This window comes from Gekko japonicus, unplaced genomic scaffold, assembly GCF_001447785.1.
Source record: "Gekko japonicus isolate JY-2015 unplaced genomic scaffold, Gekko_japonicus_V1.1 scaffold163, whole genome shotgun sequence".
In the NCBI taxonomy this organism is placed as follows: Eukaryota; Metazoa; Chordata; class Lepidosauria; order Squamata; family Gekkonidae; genus Gekko; species Gekko japonicus.
The window spans coordinates 413,452-433,824 of record NW_015161950.1 but is presented as its reverse complement, the minus strand read 5'-3'; the positions used below and the strand labels follow the sequence as shown (position 1 = coordinate 433,824).

Here is a 20,373-nt window from a genome sequence, read left to right as displayed (position 1 = left end):
TTTCCACACTTGGATCCCATCCCTGGTTTTATCAGAGTTCAACTCGTGACACAATACCTTGCATTTATCCCTGGTTAAAACAGCATCCATTTATCCCGGGGCAAGTGTGGGGTGAAACCAGGGTGACCTCAATGTAATGTGGAAACAAGAAATACCCCAAGATAATTACAGGGGTGAATTTGCATGTAGTGTAGAATGTAAGTTCTGGAACAGGGTTGAGCCAGGGTTTAAGGTCTAGTGCAAAAGGGACCGCTGTTAACTATCAACCCTAAATTTCCACTCTTGACTCTGATCTCAGCTGAAGGGTCCATTTGAATCCCTTCTCACTCAATGTTCTCAGACCAGTTTAAAGCCTCAACCATTTTCTGTCCATCACAGCCATTTTAAGTGATTACCTGTATCAGCAAAGATTCTAGGGGAGTGCTATTCTATTTATACTTTTGGGTCCTTCAGGAGTGTTCAGTACCACCAACTAAGGTATTTTTCTGGATTGCTGAGTGAGTTTCCACTCCTACCTGTAGTGGAACATCCCAAAGAGACACATGACTATTCTTTCCTCCTTTTTAACATCTATGTGAAACTGGTGGCTGTGGTCACCCAGATGTGTGGGATGAGGTTTCATCAGAATGTTAATAATGTCTAACTTTATGTTGTTGAAGGCTTTCAACGGCCGGAGTTCATTAGTTGTTGTAGATTTTCCGGGCTGTATGGCTGTGGTCTTGGCATTGTAGGACCTAACTTTACTTTTCTAATGCCTAACTTTACTTTCCCTTTTAGATGCAGTGGGCTGGAGGAAGGTTTTAATGACTTGAAGTTCAAGCTAGATAAGTCAGAGGTGCTGATTTGTAGTTTACTTTCAAGGACAAAGGATGTAGTATATTCTTTGTGGACCTTAACACACCCAATGGGATGCACAGTATTCTGTTATTATGTGAGCTTCAGTCCTGAAGGAGGGACGCTTGCCATTGCTCCATGATGGAATAATACATTAGTTATAAAATAAACTCATACACTCTTTTTGTGTTAATATTTATTGTCTGCATTACCTCAGGATGTACAAATACCCCTTGTGAAAATGTACGAATGGTTATGTTTTCACATGGGATCTGTATAAACTGAATAAAGCTCAGTGACAATATACACATATTTGCAGTAGTTGTACGTAAACATTTTGTGCATTAAAAAAAGAAATATACATAATTTAAAAAATAAAAATGCATTACACAATTTACAAATTAACAGAAAGGTAAACATTCCCCAGAGAACCACCTCCATGTTCTACCCGAAAAAATTCAAGTAAATTAAGTTAGGCAAAATGAATGTTTTAACTTTTGGTAAGCACAATTTACAAAAGGTAAAAACTTTCCAGGGATTCCCCCCCCCCCCCCACCATGATATTTACTACTGTCGTATATATTAATCATTTGTAGTGCTGGATTTCAAAGAGACAGTTCAAATTTCTGCAGGGGGGCACTTTAGGAGCCAGCAACTGTAACAAATATAATTGGGCTTGTGCAGAACCAGCAAATGTTGATGAGAAATGATCCCAGGACTCAAAACAGACGTAGTAATCTTTAAAAACCCACCATTTTAGAAATTACAAACTGCTACAATAAGAAGGAAATGCCTCATCAGCTATGTTCAGAATGGACTAAAGATAGTTGATCACTGAAAACATTATTTCCACAAACTAACAATCTACAGTAGTGGCTGCTTTAGGCACCGGATTTGTAGAAACACTAACAGTTTTAAAGCAACTTTTTATACAGATACTTTTAAAATTACTGCTTCAATACTACCTTTCTGATTTCTAGCTTCAACATAATCCAGACTGCAATTGCAGCCTTCCTCCTATCCCAATAATCTTTTTTTACAGTTAATTCTCTTTCTTTACAATGAAAGAAAATCCTTCAAGCTTTAAACTTCTGTGCATCTAATTTCTTACACCCTGTAATGTAAATCTGAGATGCATGTGGTGAAGTTCCACCAACAATTCTATCAGCCAGTTTTCACTGCTTAACATGAGTAAAATGGCTGCATTTTATATTTATTTACTTTAAAAATCTTATTAACTGTTATTCTAAAGATCCTTTGCTCAGGGCTGCTTAGAATAATCCCCCTTTTTCTGTCATAACTGGACTTCTAATTGTAGATAGGGCTCACAGGTGATGGGGAAAATCCTTACTTTTAACAAAAGCAGCATGATATTGTACAATTTCTAAAGTCGTGTGTATTAAGATAAGAGTCTATACACTGAAAAGAACTTGCAACATGGTAGTAAATATAAACTGAACTAAAGAATCAAAGCATCTCTTTCTTCCCTTTTCTGACTTAGGCAGCAACATTGGCCTGAACCAGTTGAAAAGCTCTGAATCAATGAATAAATTCTATATTGCAACTTACTGGCCTGATTCAGAAGTTTACTAAATGGTGATAAGTTACAAGGGGTGGGCAAGTGTTACAGGCACCTTCTCCCCTCTCCCAAGCACTTAAAGCAGGGGTCCCTGACCTTCTTGAACCTGTGGGCACATCTGGAATTCTGACACAGGGTGACGGGTGCAATTACAAAATGGCTACTGCAGGAGGCAGAGCCAGTCACAAAATCAGGGGGGAGTGAGGTTCTGCATAACACTAATAGTAACTCTTCAACATTTCAGACAGAAGGTCTGCTTAACAAGAGGCCATTTAAAATTAGCATATTGTTTTTTTTGGGGGGGAATTGCATACACACAGCTGACATTCAGTCACACAGTGAAGATCCTTGTGTGGTGGTGGCAGCTACTGTCAAAGCAATTTTTTTTTAAATCTGCACAACCAAAAAGATCTCCAATGGCCAATCAGAAGTCCTGCTGGGCAAAAGCCATATCAGGACTCACTTATTTTCTAAAAATACTTGGCGGACACCAGGAAAGGTGTCCTGGGGATCCTTGACTTAAAATTTGAAATGGGCACCCATAAGGCTTCTCAAACATGTCTGCCTGCCCCATTAATGCAAAGTTTACCCTTATCTATGGGAAGAGTAGAAAACCTCATGAATCAAGAGAGCTTCCATGTGAAGTGCCTGCATCAAAAATTATTTCAGCTGCACAGTGTATAGTGTTCCCAAGTGCCTTCCTCCTGCTGGCGGGGGGATTTGGGGAGTGTTTTGTGGGTAGGTGGGGATGCTGGCAACACGCTGGTGTCACTTATGAAAATGATGTTATCGCATTGGCATTGTTAGGGCAATACTCTACTTTTGGGGCAAAATTCTATGGTGAAAAAGGCTACAAACAATAGAGTTTTGCCCAAAAAGTAGAGCGTCACCCCCATTGTCGCCAATGTGATGATGTCACTTCTGAAAGTGACATCAGTGTGTTGCCAATGTCACACGGGGATGTCTGTTTGGGGGCAGGGTTTCCCCCACCAGCCAGTTAAACGGCAGTGCGCTGGAGCCCACGAAAGCGGGAGATCCCTTGCCCTGACCAGGAACCTTGCAAGCCTGACGGTGTACAAGAATTCTTACCCCATCCTGCCAACATGTCACTATCCAGTCAAGATCAAAACTGGGCCAATGTCTTCATTGTTATTTTGTATTGAATACACTGCCATTTTTTAAAAAAGACTATTCTCATTGATAGAATTCTGAACTTGAATTTGCCCACCTCAGCCTCCACACCTAGACTGGAATGTGTAAACAAGATTTGGTCATACTTGAAATGTCTCTACAATGTTGAAGGCATTGCTTTTGCTCTGTCATCTCCTACCTTTGAAAATGTAGCATATATATTAGACTAGCAGCATCTGCAAAACGTGACATTACATCAAGAACATGAGCCTAAACTGAGTTTAATAAGGTAAGCAACAAAATCTTTTCAGTGAAATCAGCCTAACATAAACAACTGAAGCAGTGTGCATGTACACAAAAACTTATACCCAGAATAAAACTTTGATGGTCTTACAGGTGCCACTGGACTCAAACTTTGATAAACATTCTTGTTTTAGGAACATTTGCTCCTTAGCAGGTTTTAGCTTTCATTGTTCTTGGTTATCAGGATACTGTGCTCCAGGAATGAAAGCTGGTTTTAAAATAATATCCTGGCCTTGTATGGAATACAAACAAAAGTCTTAGGATGATGCGTAAAGTGGAATATTAATCTATATTGTGATTGATTAGATGTGTTTCAGTATGGTTGTAAGCACTGTTTTGTGCTAACCCCCTTGCAGAACTGAGATCCTACACTTCTTGCCAATTTCTTCCACCTGTTTCTGGTTGATTCTGCTATAGAAATACAACACTGTTCTTTTGTTTTCAGTATAGGAAGTGCTGATAAGGATTCTTGTAGCCAGGACGCATACTGTGTTCCCGGGATCCAAGAGTGGGAATTGAGATGATCACGGAACTTGACGAACACCATTAGGGGTGTCCAATCGTTGCTGTGAGAGTGGGGAACTCCCCTGAAAATTCAACATGACCAACATTTATAATCCACAACACCTCAAGCAATCACTTATTTCTATAGCAGTCAATAGCTTAGATCTAATTATTCTTTTCCATTATGTGAAGAATCTTGTACGGGAGAAAGAAGTCCTTCCTTATTTAATAGAAGGGACCCATTGGATCCCAATGTCATTGGTCTCACAACCCTGTTGTAGTGTAGTTTTGGCCGTGTTAAAATCTGCTTTCTAAATAAGAGTTACTTGGGTGAACTACAGATAGCTTAGCTTATTGATAGAGACATGAGAAACCAATACAGAAGTTTAAGAATTCTGTTTTATAAAGAATAGTATCAGTTTGTTGTATTGCTTATTCATCTGTGGTCAAGTAGTGCCTATATCAGTCATGACTAAAGAAACTCTGGCTCCGATCACACCACCGAGGAAATGTGGGCAGGAAGCAAGGCTGTTTGCCCCAGGGCGAACTGATGTGCGTTTGCACAATCAGACTTCCGCCTGCCTGCCCCACAGTTCCGGATACTACTAACCTTTCCCCGGTGGCTTTTTGCAACGCTCCTGCGGCGCAACAAGACGCCCCGCCAACGACTCCGGGACGCTGGACAGATGTGTCTGTCTGATCGCGTCCCTTTAATCCGTGGGGGAATCGTATGTCTGCCACAGCTTCAGGTACGTATGATCACAGCCTCTGAATCATTTTGCATCATGCCCTGGAAACTTTATCTTTGAAGTAATACACAGAAAACCCACTGGGATAAAAGAGGTTAACGCCTAAAAAATTCAGCAGCTATAAGTAGTTGTATTACCGAAATTATTATAAAGACTTGCATACCATCACCCTAATCCAAAGATTTGTGTGCATTTAAACTGTGTTTGGGGAGTTCACATTCAAAGAAATTCTAGGAATCAGCTTTGTGCATTGAAATGAATGGAGCAGACATTTCAAAATGGAAGGTTTACAAGAGCACTGGAGTCTTCATTTGTCAAGTCAGACTCCTGGGTAAGGATGCATGAGAGGCATGTGTATATATGTGTAGAAAAGGGCTATAAATTCTGCAGCAATTAAACACAACATTAGTGGGGGGAAATAAATGCCTATCTTGCATTCTTTCTGATGAACCCACTGGAATATTGTTTAAACAAGTATTTTCCCCCTTGATTAGAGGGTGACCACTTTTTTCTTTTCTTTTTTTACAAAGTTAGCAATATAAAAATCTAGTCATAAAGAACCTTCAAAGTAATTAGAAATCAACTTGAAAATCTATTTTCTGTAGAAGTAGGACAGAATCAGAAACTAGACACTTACATTACTGCCATGGCATTGACTACAAAACAGTTGCTGTTACAAGAAATGGCATAAACAGTACTTGTATTAGCTGGTCTGATCCAGTCACAGTCCAGAAACTGAGCTCCACTCTCATCAGGACTTGAGAACCTATTGGTAAAGGTCTATTGGATGCTGTTTGCAAAAGACCCATCACCTACCCCCTCATCCTTTCTTGAAAAGAGGCAGTTTCTATGGCAATACTAGTTAATAAGTGCATATCATGCTGCACTAATATAGTGCAAAAAATTGCCTTACATGTAGCAAAAAAGTTGCAGGCAACAGTTGGAGAATTAGAGAAAGTAAAAACTTATTACATGTGAATATTAATTCCCAGACCTCCTATAAAACATTGAACCTGAAAATGTTTCTTTCCATGATAACTGTGTATAGGGAGACTTTTGTACCTGGAACTGGTTATAGGACAGAGTCATGGAAGTCCTCACCTTTTGAAAAAACAGCTTAAGATAAACTGTTTTGAATCTACCAAGATGCCAAACTTGTTCAGTGGGTTGTCAATTCTCAGTTAAAAGTTAACAGGTTGCTATGAACTACGATGCTCTGTAGCCAATATATCATTTGACAAATTAATACATATGGTGGCAACTGAGTATACAAGTTGTATGTAGAGCATTTTAGACATCTTGGTATGATCTCTTCATGCTTACTGAGTACAAAAGGTTAATGCAGCTGATAGTTTTGGCATCAAGACTCTCAGAGATGATGTCACTATTAAGTCATCTACCATAGGCTGGAGACACAAGTGGCTCCCCAGTTCATAAATTTCAAAGAAGGCCGCGTTAAAATTTCCCGCTGCAGAGCTTACAGTAGGAATTTTCCAACACAGTTTGCTGTATTGATTGGTCTAGAACAAATGTTTCTTGGAATAGCCATGGCCATTATGAAGTCATTATTTTTTGTCTTGCAATGTAACATCTGCTCTGTAATGTACACAATGTACATGCTGCCTTTAATACTACAGTTTCAAGAGACTAAGGTTGATGGGAAGTCATAGTTTACATGTCTGCATCTCCATCATAAGCCAGTGTTAAAGGTTTCAGACGGTTGTTCTGTCTTCTCTGAGGCTTCTTTGGCTTTTTGCTGTAACAAACAGAAAGCAAAAATTCATAAATCTAAGAGGCTATTAAACAGATTAAATTTAATTTTAATTTCAATTATGAGTTAAATGTAAATATATATTGCTTAGCTGCTACATTTATATGATTCCTCAACTTTCACCAGAAGTTTATTAAACATCCAAAATATTTTCAATTCACTCTTACCTCCAGCGATAACCAGTGTTCCCTCTAAGCTGAGTTAGTGTGAGCTAGCTCACATTTTTTTAGCCTCCAGCTCATACATTTTTGTCTCAGCTCAGGAAGGATGGCTCCAGAGCAAACTAGGTTATGCAGTAGCCAAATCACTCGCTCACAACTTTAATGCTAGTAGCTCACAAAGTAGAATTTTTGCTCACAAGACTCCACAGCTAAGAGGGAACATTGGCAATAACAATAATTTTGTTAAATACTGTTAAATTTCAGTAAAAATTTAAGTGGACAAAAGCTGTCAACCCTACCCATAGGGTTGCCAACCCCCAGGTCTGGGCAGGGGTTCCCCTGCTTCTGGGGGCTTCAGTCTGCCCCCGGCCAGCTGGCCAGCAGGGGAAGCCCAACCCCCACAGGTGACCACCTGCCCAGTCACCCCTCTCCCTCCCCTCCTGCCTGATTTAAAGGGCTTCAGCTGATAGGCAGGGACCACGTGGCTGGAGGGCCCTTTAAATCTAGCAGGTGGGAGGGAGAGGGGCAGTTGCGGGAGCACACTCGGCTCACAAAAAGTCCCCTCAAAGGGTCTTTCTAAGAGCATGGGGGGGGCCATGACACGTGGGGCTGGGGGAAATCAGTCCTGTGTGCCGCAGCCCCACTCCGCTCACAAGAAGTCCCTTTAAAGGGTCCGAGCATGCGCCCAAGAGCTGCTTCAGTGGGAGGGCAGGCTAGAAGTCAAACGAATAAATAAACTAATTAATTAATTAATCTACAGTTTACATTAGATATCCCCAGGCAGCTAATTTCTTTCAGAATTTATTCAATGAACCTCAGCTTCCAGGTCCCCAAGAATTACAGTGCAAAATAAGTAGAAAAATTCTCTTTCTACAACAAATTTGGATAGAGGAGTCAAACATTCCTATTTGTCCCCTCCCAACAGTGACAAGTCAGATTTGCCTGGCACTGCTCAAGAAGAGTGTGTGACTGTGCAACGTGCCTGTCCTTAGGTGAACCTTGATGGAACTTATTTGCATACATAGTCGGAAGAAAGAGACCAACACTATTTGGTGTAAACTAAAGGGCAGCTTTCTTTTAACTTTCAGTTCAACTTGAATCAACTGTAACTGGCAAGGGCTGCAACTCATGTCAGGCAAAAGGATCCCCTGATCCCTTTCCTGACCTTAAATGGGGTGAACCACTAAGCTCCTGGCGCAAGCCAACCATATAACATGGCCATTGCCAGGCGGCAGACATGCTAGCACTCCAAAGTGATCCAGGGTGTATCACAGGCCACCAGCAGGCCCCATCCGAGGCCCATGCCAAGGTATGGTTTGTACTAGGTACTAGAGTGCAAAAAGACTGTCTCAATGAGGGGGAGCATTGTACTAATAAGCACTAAGCTCCACCCCCTCTGAATACCCGTATGGTACAAGCCTCTCTCTTTCCATGTATGCAAAGAAGGCCCTCCATTCTTATGCAACCCTGCAGGCTGCTGTCTGTTAGGGCCGTATTCTCACTGATCTCCAGTCCACTGTACATATGAACATGTAATGGCCTGATGTGGAAGCCTCCCCTTTTCCCTACATATCTGTGGACAAAGATAGATCATAGAAACAATAAGAAAGATAGAAACAACAAAGCTGAGCAAAACAAATGCACCAGCAGCTACACTATAAGCCCAGGTCTTCAGCTTCCCATCTAAAAGGAATGTTAGTCATTAGCAGGGGTCATTTCCTGCAGGAGCGCACAGGAGCGGAGCTCCAGCAGTAAAGACCCCAGGGGGCGGGCACATGCAACAAGCCCCATCCCCCTGCTCCCAGCAGCCCTCAGTCAGAGCAAGAAGCAGCCAGGTAAGTTGCAGAGCCGGCCCCCCGGTCCAAAACAGTCCAGTGGCACCTTTAAAGACCAAGTTTTATTCAGGTACAAGCTCTCCCTCCGCTGCAAGGACAGATCTGCACGTTCCCCCACCCCCAATAGCTAGCAATCTAAAAGAGTCTAGTGGAGCCTGAGCAGTGGGTGTTGCCTTCTGACACACTTCCAGTGATGTCAGGGGGTGTGGCATATGCAAATAAGTTATGCGAATGAGTTCTGCTAATGAGCTCCTGTACCTCTTTTTCTACTAAATGACCCCTGGTCATTAGTCTGCAAGTTAAGTAGATTTTATTCTTATTTTCAGACACAGCCTGGTTTAGCTCAGGGGTGATTTATGTGCAGAAGACCTTAGGTCCAATTCTTGAGATCTTGAGCTAATTAGATTTAGATAGGACAGTTAAGACGATCTTTGCCTGAGATCCTAGACAGCTACTGCTGGCAAGCATACATTGTTTTAAGCTTGATGCAGTAATTTTTAAAAAAATCCTCACTGTTAAAATTAATTTTATGCCACACCATATGAATATCTGTGGTTTTTCCTCGGTACTCACTACTTTCTATATCGGAGTGGGCTACAAGACAGTGAACTATTAAAGGACTCACCAAGCAAGATAGATCATAGAAGCAATAAAGATGAGCAAAACAAATGCACCAGCAGCCACACCATAAACCCAGGTCTTCAGCTTCCCATCTAAAAGGAACGAATGTTAGTCATTAGTCTGCAAGTTAAGTGATGAAAGTCACAGTTAATGATAGGGTACAATAGTGCCTCTTGGAATATAACTGAAATTCCTCAGCTGATGAGTGGGATAACTGGTTTGCAACACTAGCATGAAATGCAAGTTAGTACAAAACAGGCCAGAGAGTGAACAGCAAAATCTGTTCTGCTCATTCTGTGAACTCAAGCTTAGGTATTTTCATTTAATAGGACAGTCAAGAAAAAATCAGCATCAGGCCAAATATAGTCATTGTGTATGTGACTAGAACCCAAAGAATTGTCATATATGTTAGAACAGAGAGCCCCATCCATACTGCATAATACCCTTCCCAGGTGGAAAACAATACACACACAGAGTATATATGCTTAGCAAGCCATTCTCCCTCAGTATCACCTACCTCACAAATTCATTGTAAAAATGGAGGAAGGGAGAATGGAGAAATGCTACATAAAAGTGTGATAGATATTACTGTCTGCAGTAATAATTTAGTTGGCTTATATCCAACCATCAGTTCACCCAAGACTTAAGGAGTTTTCCTGCATTGCTCTCCATTCCTATACCACATTCTGACCCCTGGAAAGATCACTGACCAGGGTCAAAGGAACCACATGGAAGAACAGCCATATGGGTTGGGGAGCTAGAGCAAAGAGGGATAAGGGGATGAAATCATCCCCTCCCCTCAGCACAGCTGTGCTTGTAGAAAAGAGGGGAGGACTGATTTCACTCCCTTGTCCCTTCCTCACCCCAGCCCCCTCAACAACCTATGTGGATATTCCTCCACGTGGGTCCAACAATCCTGGGAATGATCTTTCAAGAGACCAGAAAGGGCTACAAAACTTCAGAAAAACTCTATTCTAGGTGAAGATGGTTAGATACAGGCCATTTTTTTTTACATTTTCAGTCTCTGCTGTACAAAACTACTATTCAAACATACAGGAAGAGAGTAACCCCCCCACCTCTTATGCATGCTTTTAATATAGAAGAGTTTTTTGAAGAGGGACATGTGAGCAGTTCTTCATGCATAACCTTGGCCATGCAATATTGTAAAACTGACAGAAAACCTACTAAGTGCATCGATAGTACTTAGTAGCACTAATGATTCCTAAAAGATTTCACCTGGTCCAAAAGGCTGCAGAAACCAAGTCCTTCCTCTTCCTGATTTGGTATTGGGTGGCTGTGTGGGGTTCACTGCTCGGCTGGTTTTTACATCTCCCCTTTTGTCCTCCACTGTGGGAATGACTACCACTGGGATAAGAGTGCATTGCTCAAGTGTGCCATCAGAAGACATGACTTCAGTGTATCCTTCGTCACAAGCACACATTCTCATCTGCAGGGGAACAAGCATGCACTCACTGTAGCAAAACCACACAGCTTGGAATCCTAGACATCATGTCTCACAGAACAATAAAAAGGCCAAATGAATGCCTCCATGGCATCCATCCATGTAAAGTTTTTCACTAATCCAAAGTGGAATAAGGAACAATGGAACTTTAAAACAACTTCAAAATAATTTTTCTATCAGCCTCTCAGCTAAATAATGTGATCCATTACTGCAATTTTACTCATAAGGCGACCTTTTAAAGACATTTGTCACTGTTCCTGTGGGATGTATGAAAATATTGCTATAGCAAAATGTTTGTGGACTAGTTCTACAACCAAGGGTAGCACATACCTCACTACAGTAAGAATGGGGCTGGGTGCACGGTGGCTTACATGACCTGTCAACATCTGGTTGGTTCGTCACCAAACAGCCTCCTGCAGAACAAAACAGATTGTATTTTTTCACAACTGCCCCTTGCCGGTCATCAAGGAATCTGCAACCACCTCAGGAAGTGCCATTTCATACCACCAGAGGATGTTCTCCTTCTCTGAAGGTTCTCTCAGGAAGACTCTAGGAACGGATGGATTTATCTGAATCACCCTGTGTCTCATTAATGTTGGTATGCCAGATACCATTTAATTTTAATGGCTTAAACAGGTAATTGGCTGAGTCTGATAAAAAGTGTAGGAAATAATTGGTTTTGTACTCTGAGAGGTAATTGTATTCTTGGCAGAATGGCCCTAATGCTGACAACCATTAACTCTGCTGGTCTACTGTCAAAAATGATTCATGATAGAAAACAGTTTTCCCCTCTGTGATGTGTATCATTCATCTGAAGCCGCAGAGCACTAAATGAACTTACAAGCCCCACAGACAGAACAGGCAGATGGCCATTCAGTGTTTCTGAGAAACACCATTTTTGGGGGTCTGTAATTTGGCTTTGTTGTACTAGTGGCCCTTTCACCATCTTTTATGTTTTTAATTTCCTTCCCTCTTCAAAATATACTTAGCTGGGGGAATGTGGCATGTCTCACAAATGCAGAAACATTTATCCACTGGGAAAATCCTTTATGATGCCATCACTCTAAAGCCTGTTAAAATCAGTTGTAGAAGGGGAGAAATTTGTCCAAGGTCAGTAAATACAGAACCAAGCTACTTGGCAATACAAAGGTTACCGTTTCCAGCATTCTGCTCTTACTTTTCAGTGGTTACAACATTATCAATGCTTCAGTTATTTTTTTAAAGTACACACAAGGTTTCATCATCATTTTCAATCATAATCCTTTTTTGCCGTCATTCAAATTATTTTTGTAGCATTCACAGCTTCCTCATTTTATCTCCACAAATGAATTAATATTTTCAATAGACCACGGTTTTTCAAACATGGCTCGCATGAGGGGCAATTACCAAAATGTTGGGAATTTTCAAGCCAAGCAACCTCCTGCGATGATAGCTGTTATTTCTGAATGGGTGCTCCCTGAAGACCCAAAGGCAATGCCTCTTGGGGTTTTTTAAGCACTTCCAGCTCCCATGAGGTGGAGGATAGTCAGGATCAGCTCTTTAATTTGGGGAAGAAGCAAGTGGGTGTCAGGAAACACAGCAATGGGCGCCATGCTGAGATCACAGAGATACACGTTGCCTGCATGCCCCAGGATCCAAAAGTATCAAGGTCAAGGTACTGGTAAGAAATGATGATGAAATCCTGGAATCAGCAGATGCATATTAAATGTGGTTAGAGAGCTGTACGTTAACCAAAAGGTTAAAAGTGGTCTAAATATGTTTTGCTAGTTGACAAATGAAACAGTATAACATTTGTATGTCCTGGTGCAAGAAGCACATGCCTGTAAACACCCTTGTAACAAACTGTCAGCCATCCAGGGAGCTGCAGGAGGAAAGAGCAGTCTCATCACCAGTTTCGGTTTGAATTAAAGTATCTGCAAAAATAACACCTTGATATAAGAGGAGACCTCAGAACAACTATGTTGTGACAGAAGTGAAACACATGAAAAACAGCAAGCTAAGAAAACATCAGTGTAAATGTAGCTTAATATACGTGATTCAAGACAGCACAGAAATACTTCAACACTGTTATGGCGTGTTGCTGAGCAGAGCAGCACCCAGAAGAATAATTTAGTCAGGCCAAAACACCTATCTGCCTCCATCAGGTAACTTCAGCTTCTGAATGAACCAGTGAAACATCTGTGGGATGATACTGCAATACTCTTGCCACCTTGCAGATGCTGAAAATAGTTTTAAGGAATGTCGGCCAGCTTTTACTAAAATAATTAATACAAAAACTGCACACAATTATTATTTGATGACAGCCAACATCAGCAGTTAAGTGTCAAAGTGCTGGTGCTTCCTTAAGAGGAGATGACCAGTCACCAGTCAAAAATACATAGGTGTGAAATGGTGATTTTATGCCTTTGTACTTCCCAGATGCAACCCAAACGAGGGCCATGGTCCTCAGCTCATGTGAACGAACAGCAAAAAGCTCATTTTTATTATTCAGATAATTTTCTAGTTCCACCATATTTGTGAGGGGGGGGGGGAAATCCTTAAACATTAGATTGGCTTATATATGCTGAACTGTGTTGGATTGTGGCTTCATGGCAAGAAAAGTGGCCTATAAATGAAGTAAATGCATAAATTCAGGATTAGCTGCATTGAGCACATTTCATCAGTTACGCCAGGATTTCTGCTGATTATAGGCTGGTTTCCAGGCTTTGGTCATAATAACCTCTAAAGTGGTGCGTGGCCTGCATCTGATATACTTTAAGTAGTACCTTCTCTCATATATACCTCTCCGTGTTTTAAGAGCAGGAAATAAGGCCTCTTCTAGGAAGCCTTTTGGGTTATAGGCAATGCTGTTTTGAAGGCTGTCTCTCATTTTTTGAGAATTGTGATGATGAGATTGTGTTGTATATTGTAATTACTGTTATTCATGCTGTGGAATACCTTGAGGAAATCCACTGAAAATCAGGGTCAGGAAAAGCTGTCTGGCCACAGCATGGAACAGGATGCAGGACGAGATGGGCCATTTGTTTAATTCTGCACAGCTGCTCTTATGTCCTTAGGTTATAAATCTCCATGGTCATATTCCAGCCAAAGATAAACATGATTATAATCCCACTAATTCTACTAGTAGACATGTCTTCTTGTTTCAATTTAGATAACTGGGACATAAAAATGCTTAAATTTGGTTGGGTCGAGCACTAAATAAAAATAAATAACTACAAGAAAATCTACCACATGGACATGCCCAAATAATACCAGTCCATGCTATACCCAAAATAACAGGGGCTAACTTATTATGATTGGCTTGAACAGTAATTAGCTCTCCTAAGAACTTTAGTCTGCAGTAACCAATGTTAATAAACTTTGGATTTTACAAACGTTCATTAAACACTTCTTAAGAGACTATAAGAGCTCTTAAACACTACTTACAGTTTTATCAAGACAGAACATGCATTAAAGTTCCACTCATATAACCCTATAATGGCTCTTCAGTAACTTCTTAATGCCTCTCATGGCGACAATTCATATATTAAAATATCGTAAGAATATACTAGATTCCTGCTTATTGGTTCTAATACATCTGTAAGATTACTGATTTTCAGCAGCACCAAAATAAATTATATACATACTTGAAATGTTCCTTAATTTAATTAGACGATGGCATCAGAAACTAAAGATGTATAGTGATGTACATTGTTCCTTAGACATTTGCATATTCGTTTCTGAATTTCAAAAGTTATGCTGAATAGCTCACTTTCCTTTTCTCTCTTAAACATAACTCTGGCATTTTTCAGGATGATGTCATTTCATACAAAGCAAACATGAATAAAGTCTTAATATAATCACTGCAATATAATTCTGTCAGGTTGCCAATGCTAATTCAACTTGTGGTGTTTTATTTATACTGATACTTTTCCCACCTGTGGCTGAATCCACTGTAGAAAAAGAAGGAAAAATAACAATTACCTGTAACGTTTAAGCCATCTGACCTTTGGCACCATACAGTCCGAGAAGATCCCTTCCATGGACTGGCCATCCACTTGTATTCATAGCACTGGCCACCTGAATGGAAGACAATAATCAGAAGGGTACAACTGTCGTTTTTCTTCTCTGATTTGTTTACACAGGTTATTGGATGCTTCAAGGAAACAAAAGCAACTGTTACTGGACACATATCTTGAAACTGCAATCAAATAACGGAGACCCAAATATTAAACCAAAACTACTTCAACACCCTGCACAACTGGATACCAAAATACAGGTTGTAAGAGGCCTGAGAATGTTACCCAAGTCCCACCTCAAGTGCAGCTACAGATCTGTTAAAAGAAGCTGGAAGTTTTTTGCTGCTGTTGTTCCAATTAATATCTTTACAACTGCATTTTGATCCATTCTTGTGAAATTAGGGCTGTGATCAGATGTACAGTTGGGTCCACTGCCATTACTATTCCTTTATGGATTTAAAATGCATGATCAGACAGCAACATCTGTCTGTCGTGCCCCAGTCCTCTGCATCCCATTCCGCCCCTCCATTTACTGCGTGTTTCTTTGATACCTGTGAAAGTACGGTCCTGTTGGTCTGAGCTGGTTCCAAAATGGATTTCCTGATGTCTGATCACTCTGTTGCACATCCAAGCCGTCAGGCAGGTCTAACTGGTCTCTTGTTTTCAGGCCGCCATTTTTTTACTAGTTAGCGATGTGTGCATAACTGCATATTCGCACCTCTCTCTCTCCCTCTCCCACAGGGGCTGTTCAAAACTTTGTTTTCTTTATAAAATCTTTCAAAGAAAGATGCCTCTGTAGTTCAGCTTATTTCTGTACTTTGGGGAAGGGGTTAATTGAAGAGTTTAGAGAGGGAGGATGGCAGTGAACTACATATCCCAACAGCAATTGTGCGCATGCTCCAAGGACAAATTTTTTAAAAAATGGCCGACAGCAACACTCCCTGGCTGCTGCGTCTGATCGAACAAGGACAGGGTAAAAGTGCTTTGAAGAGTGATAGAATGGGGGAGTCTGATCGCAATTCTCTGTTACAAAATAACCCGGATCAATTAGAAGCTGGGCAACAGCAGAGCAAACTGCACATCTGACTGCAGCCTAGATTGGTACACTTGAGCATTGACACAAGACACTCCCAACTCCTCTTAGCATGTCCATACATTTATCAAGTCAACTCACATCCTTTTCTTACCTTTCTCCTGCTATAAGGGGTTCCCTACCTTCAGTTTCCGTACTCACCGTTACATTGCCTAGTTTCCAAAGCCTGCTCTGGACAGAGATGTTGATTTTCCAAGTCTTGAATCATCACTGCTCGTGATCGTACTTGTATTCCCCCAAATCCAAGATCTTCACCATTTACACAAGTCAGCTGACAAAGACTCCATTCTGACCACTCCTTTAAATAACAGTCACCTGTCCAATAAAAACAAGCACTGCTGAAGTTGGTAGTGCCAAACAATATTTAAAATGGAATGTCACCGCCCTAAGCCATGTCTTGTGGCTTACTTAGTTTTTTGAGACATAAGGTCTATCTGTGTTAGCCCATTCAGCCGTAGGATTCGGTTGTAATAGTCAGCTAAATTAGACATGTCATTTGGGTTTTTCTGATCCGAATGTTATCAACTATTTCTGGCTAATCTGGACCTTCTCTGCCATGGAAACTCCATACTTACAGAAGTTACTTTTTCCTTAAAGTATGTTATTACAAAATAACATCCACACAAATGAAGCATGTTAAGAGAATGCAGGGGCTTGCTGGGAAGTCAGCTTTGCACATAATGTCATGCATACGGGGGCTATAAACCTAAAAAACCATCCAGGCTTGCAAATGAGCCTAGAGCTTTAATTATTTCAGCAAAAGGGCTATTAAAAATTCATGTTGCCTTACATTATGTTGACAACAAATAAAAGTGGCTCCATGTTAACTGGATGCCTTAATGAAAGTGGTTTTATTTGGCAACATTAAGAAATTGTGTAAAGAAATTAATTATTGAATAAATGATGTATGTATAATAGGAGGGCATGTAGTGATCTTTGGAAACATTAACTAGAGTGCATCATTAACCCACCCCCATAGGGCACACCGTCTTCTCTTTGGTGCATTGTGGGATCATTCAAGCAAAGGTCATCTCTACCGCTAAATTTTAACAGTGAACAAAAATTCAATATATTTGTTTAATTTAATTAAAAAACAGAAATACATTCTCACTTGAGGTGTTTTAACACTTGTTGGATTTGGAATTGGAAATTGGTATTCAGCAAAATTGAGGGAGGAGTTTTATAAAAGATTTCATCAGAATCTAAAGTCCCACAGACAGTGATTCTGGGGGGACAGCACAAAAGCCTGAGACACTTCATTTCTTAGAGTGCTTATTGACTATGCGCAAAAATACAAGAAGCTCCGCTCTTGCTTCAAAGAACTTCATTTGTTTATCTGTGATGTCAACATATAGCTAAATCTGATTGCTTATATCATCACATCTAATACGTGATTCATGACTGGCTGGGGGCACTCATGGAGAAATGAAACAGAGCCAAAGCAGAAGTAAGGGAGACCAGGAAGAGGAGGAAATCAAGGGGCTGTGAACTGTTATGGGAAGCCACACCACAATACAATTATACCATTTTTTCCTCCAGGTGGACTACTCCTTACCACATTACTATTTGTGAAATTAAATCTGCATAATATTTGGCTCAGAAGTATCAGAAACTAGTCTGTGACTACTTTTGACATTTTATTTTTAAAAAGAGAAAATGCCGAATTAGAATAATTACACGAATGGTCTGTCTAAAGGACTGCATGACTTTCACTTGGGGTGAGAGGGAAAGCTGCAGGGAGATGTGCAAAAAGGTTTCAGAATACTCTGCATAAACCAATACCTGTATGATAGATACAACATGCAAAACCCTATCATTTAGAGGGCAGAAGAAAGGGAAGGAAAAGTGGGAGACATCTGGTATTTTCACTCCTTTTTCTGTTGTTAGCCACTCCTGATCTCTATTTCTCTAGGAAAAGCCTTTTCCTCCCCTTTTAGGTCCTAGGCTGATGGAAAGGAAGCATTGGACCACTTCAGCCCCCTCTTAACACTGGTCACAGCTGAGGGCTAATATCTGTGTGCTGACTGCAACATAGCAGCAGGCATGAGCAGCCCTGTTTTAGGAGGCTGTCCTCTGAAATGAAGGCTTGTATTTATTTATTAACTAAAACATTTATATCCTGCCTTTCCTTGTGGTTCAAGGAGGCTCATAACAATAGGTAAAAACATTTTCCGTTAAAATCAAAACAAAACATGCAAACCCTGAATCTTTCTCCCCTCCCCCATGTAAAGATGCTTGCCGTTCAACCCCCCTCAAAAGCCCTAGCAAACAAACAGGAGTTACAGCACCTCTTGAAGATCTCTAAGGAGCCCCACCACCACCTCTTCAAGGAGCCCATTCCACAGAGCCAAACCATGATGGAAAAGGCACACACTCTGGTTGATGCCAGATAGGCCACCCTACGTGGTGGATAGCCAACAAATGGCTGCCTGATGATGACCACAGTTGGTGCACAGTGACAAATGGAAGGAGACAGTCATCTTGCATAGCATATATCAAGGGCACCCTCCCCGCAGAGAAACACACTCTGGCCCTATCCCTCTTCCTGCCTGGATGCTCAGCGCATCCACACACAGGACATCCACAGGGGGAGTGATATAATATGGGAATCACTGTAAAATATTATTATAATAGATACAATATTAATTGTATTATAATAAAAATTGCAGTGACTTAAGAATTCTTAAGAAATGTTGAATGGAAAGGTAACATCTTTAATTATAGCTGAGCAAAGAATGTCAAGGCTTTTTAATAAAGAAATTAATCAACAGTGACTTCCATAGAAGCTTACAAGTCACGCCAAGAAATCAGCTTACCTGGACAAGGCAGGGTGCATGTTTCTTCAAGCACCGTTTTCTTATTGCCATCAACAACAGGCTCTATTTCCCCACAAAATTCCTCATCCACTATTTTGCCTATGTCATCAGTGGATCCATCATAGACTACGCAGGAAATATTTCTGACTCTTATGCCCTCTCCACACTGAGCATCCTGAAAAAGGAGGAGCACCAGAAACATTAGACACAGGAAAGATGGCAGTTCTTAACTCAAAAGAATGATCAAAATTCCACAGAAGATTAATGGAACTTCCCTACTGCTGGGCACCCCAGGCAGGCAGATGCCACAATACAAATTTTAATGGTTTGGTCTCTTGATGGCTAAAGCAAAAGGAAGCCTATTATGGAGGATAAGTCTATCAGTGGCTACTAGCCATGGTGACTGAGGGGAACCTCCACAATCAGAGGCACTAAACCAGAGCCAGGAGACAACATCAGGGGAAGGCCTCAGCCTCTACGCCCTGCTGTTGTCCTTCCAAAGGAACTAGTTGGCCACTGTATGAGACAGGATGCTGAAGTAGATGGACCACTGGTCTGTTCCAGCAGGGGTCTTCTTATATTCTTAAGGAGTCTTGCCTCTTGTGTTATTATCCCTTCCCCCCAAAAAAGACCAAACATGTTGTTAGTTGCTAGCCTCTTGGAGTTAGGCCATTGTCATAGGCTACCATAAGGAGCCTAGGAAGTGTCTGTGGCTCAGTGGCAGAACATCTGCTTTATACGTAGATAATCCCAAGTTCAATAACCAGTATTGCCAACAAATAGTCAGGTAGAAGGTGGTGTGAAAGAGCTCAACCTGAGAGCTTCTCCCAGTCAGAGTAGACAATACTGATCATGATAGATCAATACTCTGATTCGGTACAGAGCATCTTCATGAACTCATGCATATAATTTGGAAATTACAGGGTTTTTTTGTTAACAGAAAAGGACAGTGATCTTGGTAAGGGACAACTGTTAGCAAAAATTACTTGTCATGTATGAAATACTGAAATAAATTTTATTCAGTCAAGGGTAAGCCGTTCTTGCCTTGAGGTTTAGGACAAAGAGTGAGTTCCTTCCCATTTCAGGTACGATTTGCCTAGGGGGGGGGGGGTCCATCCTCTTGTTAATTCCCAAGATTCAGTACTGAGATATTATAGTGGAACTAATTTTTCCCTTTCATTGGTATCATAAGCAGGAAGTGACTTCAGTTCAATCCACCCCACCCCCTTTTAATCTGCTAACCATGAGACAACTCAAACACTCAGGAAGGATGCTGTGCCACAATCAAGTGCATGTGTATGACTGTGTATGTGCATGGTTTATCATTGTATGAACACACTGTGAAGCTTCCGCCCCATTATCTGATCAGGCCACCCTCACTCACTGCTCAGGCAACCAGCCCCTGAGCAAGCGACAGAGAGACAGCCCTGTTCAGAAGCTAGGATGGACGTTGGTTTTGGTGAGAGAAATCCACTTGACTGGACAGAAATCCCTTGCAGCTCCCCAACCACCTTGC

General features: G+C 41.1%; 1 protein-coding gene across 1 annotated transcript in view; it reads right to left on the bottom strand.

Annotated features, from left to right (window-relative positions):
- Window positions 1-6,159: 6,159 nt before the first annotated feature.
- THSD7A (thrombospondin type 1 domain containing 7A) overlaps window positions 6,160-20,373 on the bottom strand; it is a 322,475-nt gene continuing 308,261 nt past the window's right edge. The window contains exons 23-29 of the mRNA XM_015429430.1: window positions 18,858-19,032; window positions 16,183-16,356; window positions 14,914-15,009; window positions 11,281-11,363; window positions 10,725-10,935; window positions 9,493-9,580; window positions 6,160-6,856 (exon numbers count right to left, since the gene is read on the bottom strand). Coding sequence (XP_015284916.1) covers window positions 6,772-6,856; window positions 9,493-9,580; window positions 10,725-10,935; window positions 11,281-11,363; window positions 14,914-15,009; window positions 16,183-16,356; window positions 18,858-19,032 — 912 coding nt within the window. The 3' untranslated portion in view covers window positions 6,160-6,771. The remainder of the gene's footprint in view (window positions 6,857-9,492; window positions 9,581-10,724; window positions 10,936-11,280; window positions 11,364-14,913; window positions 15,010-16,182; window positions 16,357-18,857; window positions 19,033-20,373) is intronic.